This window comes from Vidua macroura, chromosome 11 (assembly GCF_024509145.1).
Source record: "Vidua macroura isolate BioBank_ID:100142 chromosome 11, ASM2450914v1, whole genome shotgun sequence".
Lineage (NCBI taxonomy): Eukaryota > Metazoa > Chordata > Aves > Passeriformes > Viduidae > Vidua > Vidua macroura.
The window spans coordinates 23077829-23089389 of NC_071581.1; the positions used below are offsets into that span (position 1 = coordinate 23077829).

The 11561-nt window shown below is 43.5% G+C and overlaps 1 protein-coding gene across 1 annotated transcript; it reads left to right on the forward strand.

Moving 5' to 3' along the window:
• The first annotated feature begins 2255 nt into the window (after positions 1–2255).
• CHST4 (carbohydrate sulfotransferase 4) lies at positions 2256–8437 on the forward strand. Its single transcript, XM_053987410.1, has 2 exons — positions 2256–2750; positions 6578–8437. Exons 1-2 carry the CDS (start codon positions 2638–2640, stop codon positions 7767–7769), a joined length of 1305 nt encoding a protein of 434 aa, XP_053843385.1. The 5' UTR covers positions 2256–2637; the 3' UTR covers positions 7770–8437.
• Positions 8438–11561: the final 3124 nt, after the last annotated feature.

An 11561-nucleotide genomic window follows, 5' to 3' on the forward strand; every position in this document is an offset into this window, starting at 1 on the left:
TGATTATACCAAATACAGTTTTTATGTGTAGGTTCATGGCAAAGTAGTTCTCACAACATGCAGCTAAACATACCCATATTGCCAGGGAATCCTATTGCTGCCAAAAGTATCTTACGTTCAAAACAAGACTGGAAAAGTGAATAGAAAAATGTCTAGGTGCTATAAAATGCAAAGACAAGCTTGATCTGATTTTAGACAGCTTCTGTGTCTACTCATAGACATCACTCTCCACTCTTGTCACAGCCAACAGAAAGAAACAGGAGCTTCCAGGGCATCGCTCGCTAGCTTATTTTTAACATCTGCATTCAGAGAGATGAATCATGTACTCCAGATTCCTGACTTCAGGGAGGAAATGTTTTTCTTGTTCTCTTCCCTAGGCATCTCCTCTAGATGATGGCAGAAGACAGGGCATGGGGTTAGTCAAGCCTTAGAGCTGATCAGGTTTCACTGCCCTAGGTATGCCTGGTTCTCTTATCAGCTGTCAAAAACATGCTCTCAGGTAGGGAGGGATCTCCAGTATAAGCACTGTGGAGTTAAACTCTAGTCTATACCATTTGCATTATTCCTCAGCCTACTTCTGTTGCTGCTGCACTGGGTCAGGCGTGACCTGTTTATGCATGCTTGGGAGCACAGTACCTATTGCTTACTTCTTCAGGGTGTAAGAAATAAAAAGTGTGATTGCATGGGCAGTTCACAGAGATCACTAGTCTCTGAGTCCACAGAGAGAGGGTAGAAAATCGAAATGTGTCATTCCCTGGACATACTGAAACAGGCCTTTGTCTTTCCTGTGCTAAGGACCCCAGAGCTGGATGCAATATTCCAGGTAGGGTCTCTCCAGAACAGAGTAGAGGGGAAGAATCTCCTCCTTCATCCTGCAGCCCATGCTGTTGGTGACACACAGCCCAGGACATGACTGGTTTCTGGGCTGTCAGCACATATGGCTGGCTCATGTGGAGCTTCTTGTCCACTAACACCCCCAAGTCCTTCTTCTTAGAACTGGTATCAGTCCATTTTCCATGTGGCCTGTATTTGTGCTTGGGATTACTCCGACCCTGTATGCTTCTGCTTTGCATCATAAAGCTTTTGAGTCAGACATATCGGGGAGCATGTTGTTTGTTTTCAGGAGCCAGAGGTTCCCTCCTTCGAATGTCACAATATGCAGGTCTCAGGAAATACAGTGTGCCAGACCAGTTTCTCCTCCCAAATCTTAAATCCAGGGAAGAGCACATTCTCCTCCTCTGTGCAACTGCTCATACTACAGAGGATGCCTTGTGGAAAGCTCAGACAAAATAACTGGGACATGGCGTCTATACAGGTAGAAAAATCTGCTCAACCCTTTGAGAAGATGACTGCACAGTAGTATTCAGTGCTGTCATAAAGCCTACATATTGATGCCAAGGGATCAGCATATCTTGCGCAAACTACATATAGCTGGAACAGGAGTTTTGATACATCTCTCTTCATGCAACTGTTAGCCAGGGAGGAATAATCCTTCAGGAAGAGCCACTCAAGTGGTGTGGCCTCTACAAAGGTTTTCTAACACCTAATGACATACAGGTAAATCCTGTGTGTCAGTGCAGGGCATGGGAACACATAGCAGAAGTTCAGATTGCACCAAACATTGTGTGGTCCTCCACAGGGCCCTACCTGGACCACTGCCAACTTTTCACCTTGTTTCCCAGCCCAGGGTTACCAGGGCTTGACCATCTGTATTTGCAATGCAACAAGTGAAAAGGAACATGACCTGCCCCATTCAGATTGTCCCTCCTGCTGGAAGCACCAGCCTTGCACAGATTTTTTCTTTTGCTGTCTCCTATACTCCACTTGCCCTGAGAGCAACAGTGAGGTCCTTGGGAACACAAAGAGGACACCATTAAGAGGTCTGTATCTCTCCAGACTGTGTGTCAGAATCTATGAAATCTGGAATAGGAATGACCCAAAGCAACTGTCTCTGTGTGTAAGTATTTCTCTTGAGCCCAGTGCTGCCCTGTTTCACTACTTTACCTGGCACAGTCCCATTGCAGTTCCAGCACCCTTGTGAATCATTAACAGGCCAAGTCCAGCTGCTCCTTTCACAGCTTGTCCTTTCACACAGTTTTCTTTCCCAGCCCCCAAATGTTTCATTCGAGCAAGGTACAGACAGAGAAGAGTAAAAAAGGTTTTATGTGAATCTGCATCTGCTGGCAACATGACAAGCAACAAGAACAATAGTAGGAAAGTATCTCTGCACTCATGGTGGGCAAGCTGGTCCTCTTTGCAACTTGTTTGTCCTTTGCTCTGACATTCTACAGACATCCCTGTTCCTGCTCTTACAGGCAGCAGTCTTTTTTGGGGCTTGTAATAGGAGTTAAAAGTATCTCTCAGTCTCCTTCATGAATTTTCTGGCCCTGTTCCTTTACTAGCAGCACTTGGTCATTCACACCCCTGTAAGAAACTGCCATTTCTGTACCTTTTGCTTCATGCAGGGTGGAGTTTTCTAGTTTAAGGCTGGTCAAAGTAGGCGGGCAGTGTAGAGCGGTCAGTCTTAGAGCTGGGATGTACACAAAGAGGACAGGAAGGGACAGGCACAGGTGTAGGTAGGACCTAAGTACACGTGCATATGAGACTCCAACATGAAGGCAGAGCGCCTGTACATGAATGCACAGCTGTTCGTGTGACTGCCTGGAGGCGTGTGTACCACAGCAGCGAACGTGTGTGAGGGCAACTTTGCTTGAATCAGGTCTCGTGGTGCTTCACAAGGACTTGTTAAGGTGAGATTTTCAACCATTTCTTGGTATCTAGCATAGATGCTCTTGATGCCAGCAAATTGTGACAATTTTCGGCAGACAGAAGCTGTGGGTCTGGCTTAGAGGGTAGTTCCTGCTTCTCCAGACAGTCTTCTCAGTGCCCTTGCTCAGTTTTTCCCACTAGTGACAGTCATGCCAGCTGCTCACCCCTGAATGGGCAGATGACTTCTAATTCTGCAGAAACAGACCAGGCCAAATTGGAACAGCATTTGAAAAAACTGTGAGCAACCATCAGTGCCATCAAAGACAAGTGACAGGAGCTTTTCTGGTCCAGATCCTCTTTGCTATACTGCTACCATTACAGCAGTGGGGAACCTTTACATGTCTGGAGAACTCCCTGAGACTGGCAGAGCACTCAACATTAGTTTGCATGGCACAAGGTGTTTTTGGGCTGTAACTGTCTCACACCTGCCAGAGACATGCACATGTTCAATAAACCTGTAATTTGGGGATATGGTGCCCAATGCTGAGTGCTTTTCATGGGTACATTTCCCTTGGGCTGCTTGCTGCTTTCTGTAACACTTGCTCTTTGCCAGGATCAAGCTTTTCCAATGTCCCTGTGTGTTTCTAGAAAAGCCTAAGATTCTTATTTTTTTTGAAACAAGCTGCTCAGGCAGTATTTTCATGCCTTTGCTGTGGGAGACACTAACATGTTGACACTGGATTGTTTTATTTTTCAGTAGTTTCTATATTGCATCCTTTGTGCCCTGAGATTCTTCCAGTTCTTTCTGCTCTCAGCCAAATCTTGGCTCTTCTCTGTTAGCACACACACTGTTACAGTGTGCTTTTCTTGTTCTGCAGCTGAGATTGTCTCAATTATTCTGGGCTGATCTTTACTTGCCAGCTCTGTGAGGGCTTCATATTTTCACTTTTGCAATATGACATTAATTCCATCACTGGTGACTGCGGATGCTTGCTGTAGAGAAAATGTGGTTAAACTTAAGACCTTAGTTTAGAAACATCCCAGCTCCCATGACTGAGAAATACAGTGGTGAAAAATAAGGTTATACAATTAGTATTTCTCTCATATTAGGGAATGTATGATAGATTGTATAGTATGATGCTGCTCTTTCATTCCTCTTCATCAGGCACACAATTCATTTCAGTTCTTCTACTCTCTGTGGAACAGACTTCTGATGGCAACAATTATCACTATTTCTTATACAAGTGAAGAAGCTGTTGAAACTGTGATCTCACATGAGGTCATTTCTATCAAAAGCAGTCACTCTGTGAAATACCTAAAACATCCAGCTATCCTACCCTGGGACAAAGGTATACTCTTGTTTCCTGAAAAAAAAAACCTGATTTCATTCTCATACTCAGGCAATTCCCATGTAGGTTTCCAAAGAAACAACTATTTCTGTGGTTTTAAATCTGCCTGGGTATCTACCTTCATGCCATTGTTCATGTCTGCTCAACAGACTTTTTCTCAATTAACAGCTTCTGGCTATATTCCAGGAACTCTGTCAGGAGTTAGAATAACAATATTAATGGTGCCAGATGGAAGTGATATCATCAAAGTTCATTTGGAAGCCAGGACTTTTGGTAAACACTGCTTGTATTCATTTGGAAGGAAGAAGCTGATATATCACTTATTTTTACAATAGTCTTTGTTTGCGGCTCTTCCTAGGGTTGATCCAAATAGCAACCTGATTCAGCTCCTTGTCAGACCTGAACACTACAGGCCATTTGTTTAGCCAAAAAAAAATCAGAGGGCTTCTTGTCCGGGAGACAGGAATGATGTGGTCCCTCTCTAAATGCACAGCCTCATTCTTGCCAGACATTACTAAAGTAAAATTCATACTGTGGTAGCACCTGTTGGCAACAATGAGACGTACCCATCAGGCTGGGTATTTTCCTTACTCTGAGAAATTATAATTGCTGCCTTATAAACCCTAAGCTCAACACAAATGCACAGCAGATTACTAAGACAAAAAAGCCAATTTATGCATGTATGTCGGAGGCACAGATTAGTACTGTTCCTCGTTGGTTAGCAGCAGTGACTCTACATGAAAATCTAAAACATCAGTACTAGAGGAACTGAAATCATGGGAGGAGGCACCCCTGTGCAAATTAGTCTGAAAGCTTTGCTGCAGAGGAAAATTGAGGCAGGGCATAAGGAGGAGGTTAGGGAAACTTTGGGAACATTCAAAATTACTGTGGACCCAGATGGCATGGCAAGCATGTAGTAGGGAGGCAATGTCTGCATTGCAGCTGAGTTGAGCAATTTTATACCTCTGCTGCATGTGTAGGGGGGCTGCTGCTTGGCATGGGAATAGCTAATAGAGTCTCATGCAATTGTGGACTGCATAAAAACAGTGTACAAAGCTGTAAGGGCCTGGGCTCGGATGCTGCTCTCTCTGGGATTAACATCTTGCCCTAAAAGCCCTGCTCTCTCTGTCCTGTCTTGCTGTGCATCCCCCTGGAAGGACTGACCATGACTAGGAACCAGAGAAGTTTTTTCAGTTTTAGTTCACCTTGGAAAATACAAAGCACCTGCACTAGCAAGAGAGGTCTCCTTCCACTGTGGCACAGCTAAACTGCCAACCTGGCAGATGGCAATGGGGAGCACTCCATGCTGCCTGGGTTTCAGTGCTGCACAAGGAGCCTGTCCCCAGGGGCGGCCCATGCTGCAGATACCCAACCTGTATTTGAGGCACAGTCAGGCAATGCTGGGGGACAGAAGGAGAGCACACAAGGCAAGGGTAATTGGCAAAGTGTCCTTTAATGTATTTTTAAATTATTTAATGAATTCTTTTTGCCTCAGATCCCATCTTCAGTGGTGTATTTCCTGCAGATTACTGTGCCAGCTGGTATTCAGGCTATGAATTCTTTCTGTGGCATTTTCATGCCATATCCCCAATGGCATGAAAATTTTTAGACATTTTCCAATAATTCGGTCATCCTCCTCCACAGGCAGAAGAGAGTATGAAACAGGTGTATGAAACAAGGACCCAGTTTTGGGCAGATTTTTGATTTCAACTAGCACATTGTGTTGTATGTCTTCTCATAAAAGACCTATGGGACGAGTGGGCTTGGAGGGAGGGATAGCAAGTGACAGTCTTTAAAAAGGAGTTAGGCTAAGAAGGGGGGTTAGTAGAGCAGGTAAGCAGTTAAGCCTGCCTACACAAAGATGGGTCTTTCTAGCAAAATTGCCTACAAAGCTCTGTCTGGAGGAGATACTGTTCTTGGATTTATTACAGTGCCAAGCTTCTTCCTTTGGTACGTGAAGTTTTCCCTGTGGTGACAATAAATGTTTCCTGAAATTTTAAAAGGAGTATAATCAAAACAAAAAGAAACCTACATTGTATGTTTACAGCATTTTGGCATAAAAATAATTGTAAATATTGGTCAGAGTAAGGTGTTCAAAAGTAAAACGTGGAACTGTTAAATTCTGAACACCTCAGCAAAAAGGGAGTGTTTGCATCTTTCCTTCATAAAAATTGCCAGGGATTATGTATGTGAAGCACACAATTTGTCTGTACCAACTTATTTCAGTGCACTCAACTAGCTCTTAAACTTTGCTACAAGTGCAGACAAGCTTTTCAGTATCTTCTAAGACTATATTAGAATGGCTTCCTGACAAACAGTGGTTTTGCTGCAGAAAACCTTCAGCCCTGCAGTACTTATGTCCTTTGCAAAGACACCTTGTGCGGTAGTTGTCACAGGGTCACTAGTAGTGTGGCAGCTTTCCAAAATCTTGTGCCTGCGGAGGGATGCACAGGAGCCTGATGCACCACATCTTGTCTTTTTCATCATCTTGTGATGCTGAACTTCCTCTGTCTCTACAGGTCCCTTGCAATCATGGTGAAGTCTAGAAGAGTGCAGGTGCTCCTGATTCTGGTAGTTCTGTCCTTCCTTTTTATCCACTTCCTACCCTGCAGCAACAATGCCTATATGGAAGAAAAACCTTCTCCTGTTCACATCCTCATTCTCTCCTCCTGGCGGTCAGGATCCTCCTTCACTGGACAAATCTTCAGCCAGCACCCCAGTGTCTTCTACCTGATGGAGCCTGCATGGCATGTTTGGGTTAAGATGTACCAGAACAGTGCCAAAGTCTTACATATGGCAGTGCGGGACTTAGTCAGGTCGGTCTTTCTGTGTGACATGTCTGTGTTTGATGCTTACATGTCTAGCCAGAAGAAAAAGTCCGATTTATTTCAGTGGGAGACAAGCCGAGCCTTGTGCTCCCCACCTGCCTGTGACTCATTCAGTCGCAGTGACATAATCACTGCAGGCAATTGCAAAACCATCTGCGGCAAGTACCCATTCAGCAAGGTGGAGGAAGCTTGTAAAACCTATAGCCATGTTGCCATCAAGGAAGTTAGGTTCTTTGACCTGAAAGTTCTCTATCCCCTTCTCACTGATCCATCCCTGAACCTCAAAATCATTCACTTGGTACGTGATCCTCGGGCTGTGTTCAGGTCCCGAGAGAATACAATGGCAGACCTGAAACGTGACAGTAACATTGTTGTGGGGTCTCAGAAGACAAAGGGAGAAATGGGGCCCTACAACACAATGCAGGTAATCTGCAAAAGCCACGTTGAGATATACAAGGCAGGAAGTCAGGCCGCTCCAAGCTTCCTGAAAGACCGGTATCTGCTGGTTCGCTATGAAGACATTGTCAGAGACCCGCTAGCAAGGGCTGCTCAGATGTACAGGTTTGCAAAACTCCATTTCACACCAGAGCTTCAGAAGTGGGTCCACAACATCACCCATGGAAAGGGTCATGGAGCACAGGCCTTTGATATTGGGTCAAGAGATGCACTGAGAGTATCCCAGGCATGGAGAAAGACACTTTCCTTCCAGAAAATAGAAAAAGTGCAAAATGTATGCAAAGAGGCAATGGATTTGCTGGGCTACCGGCTTGTTCAGTCTGAAGAAGAGCAGAAAAATATGTCTCTGGATCTTCTGTTTGCCCAGAACTCCTCTGAGTATCAAATTTTGAAGGCAGAAAAGCTGGTCTCTGCACCTACTCTCTGAAGGCTGCGGAGTGCTGAACTATTCACTAGAGCCAAAGAGGACAGAGGTGCAGGCATAGAAGTGTAGGAGCATGCATGGATGTGCATGGATGCAAGAACAAGTGGTACAAGAACCCTGACTACATTCAGGAGAGCTATCAGCAGCACAGGGTCACTCTCTAAGACACATGGAGATACAGCCACAATGGAGGCTAAAGTAATGCGAGTTTGTTTTCCAAATTAATTATGTTTAGGTTGGAGCATACAGAATGCCAAATGAGTAGGACCAGATAGCAGAAGCTCAAAGCCCCCACAGACCACAGCTGAAGATGAGGGAAACCACATGGAGCAATTGCACTGCAAAGGAAGAGCAAATGTAAAAGGAAGTTGAACAAAGAAAACATTGCTTGACATGCTGCCACAGAGGATATGTAGTGCCAGAAAAGATGCAAGGATGACTAGACATTTGGTTTCTGGAAAGATGCTGGACTTTGTTTTGGGGTTTTTTTTGTTTTGTGGGTTTTTGGGTTTTGGTTTTGTTTTTTTTTTTTTCATGGTTGCGTTTTCAAGGCCAGTTTTCCTTTTTTTCCATTTGTGTGCCTAAGTATCCAGCCTTGGTGGCAAAGGTGGGGAAATGTTCATGTTCACTTACTGTATAATGGGAAAATGGAATAAACCAGCTATTGCTGAAAATAAAACTCCTGTGTTTTCATGTGGGAAACTATGTAGCAGAGGCCCTGCAAGGCCTCCAGGGCGGTCACTAGCCTAAGATAAGAAATGCAGAGTCATGATGAGTGGAACAGAGCTGCCCCTCTTCCGCACTCAGACCCCTGTTATCTCTCTGTAAGGCTATAGGTCGTATGCTCCTCGACCCCAGCCATTGGACAATTCCCGATCCCTCAACAGCGTACTTAAACACATACCTTTGCCCTGTTCAGCAGAAGAGCTGTCACTGGAACCCTTTGCAGAAGCTGCCAATAAAGACATCTCTGCAGAATTCCACACAGCCTTCACCTCTCTCCTTCCCTGTGTCTGCCGAGGCACTTTGTGAGCACAGAGCTGAAATCACTCCACAAGTGCTCGTAAAGTAGCCAGCGGCTCGGAGCTAGCTGGGGAGCCCAGACAGGCTGCGCCTCATCCGCACAGTGCTATCCGGGACACCCGGGCGGCTGCTGCCCAGGAGGCCAGACGGACCCCTAGGACTCCAGGCTGTGATAAAACTATTTCTGTGATTATGTGAATCCATTTATTTTTTAGCTGAAATAATTCTGTCTTTTAGCTTTCAAACCCAAGAACAATTGTTTTCCTGGGAATTCCCACAGTCCACATAGGTGCCAGAAGAATTCATGCTAAGGTTGAGATCCTAAAGACAAGGTAAAGACATAGATTTCATTGGCATAAATATCGAAACTGAGAAGACAGGTTAATGGGAGTGGATTGAAGAAACAAAGAGAAGATCAGGAAGTTCTCCTATTGAGAACTCCTATTAGTATTTATTGTCTTGGAGCACAAAAAAAAAAAAAAAAAAATTTAATGGACTATGCCATTCTCCCACCTCCAATGGGAATATATAATTCAAACCTGAACAACAGAACTGTTTTCACCTGGTTTTAAGTGTTCCAGAGACAAGGAGAAAAACTTGCTACCAGATTTGGGGAGGAGTGAAATGCCTACAGATACCTATTTCTGAATATCCTTTTTCATGTGTAAACTGCAGAGTCCCTTTAACACGTGTCTACAGAACACTGGCTACCTTAGCAATATGGGTATCTGTATTCCTAGAGCTAAACCCCTAATCCCTGAAAAGGGCGGGATGTTGTATTATGGAAATAAGTCTTACTACTAGGGATTGTGTTGAACGACAAAATCCATGCTGAGCAGGCAGCACTGGCCTCATGGTAGTAAGTTCACTGAAAGCAAGGTATCCTCCTTTACACTGTGTTTGTGCAAATTTACGGCAGGCAAACTGACAGAGGAGTTGCACTGCACCACAGGAGCACAGAGACACTGTTTTTCTTTATAGTCTCTTTAAAATAGACCTTAACATATTCAGCTAAAAGCCCATTCTTACTGAAGTTATAGTAAAGAGCTTCCTCCTGTAAGTGCCAAGAAGCTGGATTCTGAGCTGGATTCAGTATGTTGCTCCTTATCTCTACATTAACCAATGTCAGCTTGAGCGGCTTAAGTTTTATTATGATTTCAGTGGATGCAATCAATTCTGTGTATCAAGTGTTTACCTGAATAAAAATCTTCACAGCGTTTCCAGTCAGTAAAAAAATGATGTAAAAGTAACATATGCATTTCCCTAATGTACTGTTTTGAAAATTAATTGCACTTCTGCTTCCTAAGCTTAATCAGAGAAAATGCAGACTTGTTGATTTCAGTATGTCTTTATTACAGTCCCTTAGGTATGTTTCCTCAATACAAAAATTTGTAAGATTTTCTGTTTTTCTGGAAACAGCAGTCTGCTGCCAGTCTGAAAAATCACATGAAAATGTAAAGTTGTCTTGATTTGAGCGAATATAACTTGAAATACTTTTTGGAGGAGGAAAAAGAAAACTCAACAAAAATCCCCCAAAATCTCAAGATGCTGATGATGACGTGTAAAACTATGACTTCGACACATGCAATAAAGATCACAGAAGTCTGTTTAGAAACAAACATTTTGCTTGCATTGTACAAGTTTAAAAGAGTAAACTCTGTTTTTATACGAATGAAATGTAAGATGGAGAAGTCTCCAGTCAAAAGGACATTTAAAAGCTGACTGTGGTATTCAGGTCTGTTGCTCTTCAAACTGGTGCATACAATCAGTTTTTCATTGGTAACTCTAGTTATGAAAGCATAGAAATTAACTGATTTTGATGAATGCTGGCTAACTCTAAAAGGAAGCAAATAGGAAATATCCAAATTCCAGATGATAGTTTGCAGACCCAGAATTTCTGGCTGTAGAATTCTCTTTAACTCAAAAGTTCTTGTATGTGTATTGCCACTTTGCTCACTTTTCCAGGTATACAAATATTGCTGCTCCAGGCAATAATAGAAATAAACTTCTTTGAGCTACAAAAAGAACCTTTCTGACCTTTTGTGATAGTAGAGGAACCTGATAGGAATATGGAAAACCAAACTATCTCCAGCATGTTGAAACGAGCATAACTGTGTTGTAGGTAAGACCAAGCACAGAAACCAAGGATTTTTATCATGGGAAAAGACAGAACCAGAAGTAGAACCATACAATATGGTGCTATCTCTGGGTCCTCCAGGTTTTAACCTGGTAAAAGAGACCTAGACCTACATGCATGCACAAGCAGGTGCATCTGTGGATAAGCAATGCCTTTCAGGAGTTCATAACAGAGGAAAGAGGGCAACCTTGAGTAAACGGTGGTCTTTGTGTCAGTTCCTACACCCACTGAGTGCACCAAGCATACATGGAAAGATTCTCAGCATTAGACAATGTGTCCGTAAGGCACACGGAAAGGGAAAAACACTGTATGTGAACTCAGAACTTCACGCTGCACCTTAGACTAATTGCTCCAATAAGATAAACTCACTCTTAAAATATGTGCCACTTAGAATTATAAAAAGATAGAGTAAATCTGACCATTTTATATTGCAGCTATTTAATGTGTTCTACCTCTCACTTTGAATTCTAGAGCAGTTTTGTTAAACAAGACCATTGCAACTCTATGGTGCTGCTGAGATGTGTACACAGTCCAAGCTAGAATGGGAGTTTTCAGCTGCAAGAGGTGACAGGTCTCCTGTTCATGAACCCGGTCATCAGCAAACCTTGGATTTCAAACCAAGCTGGTAACATTCC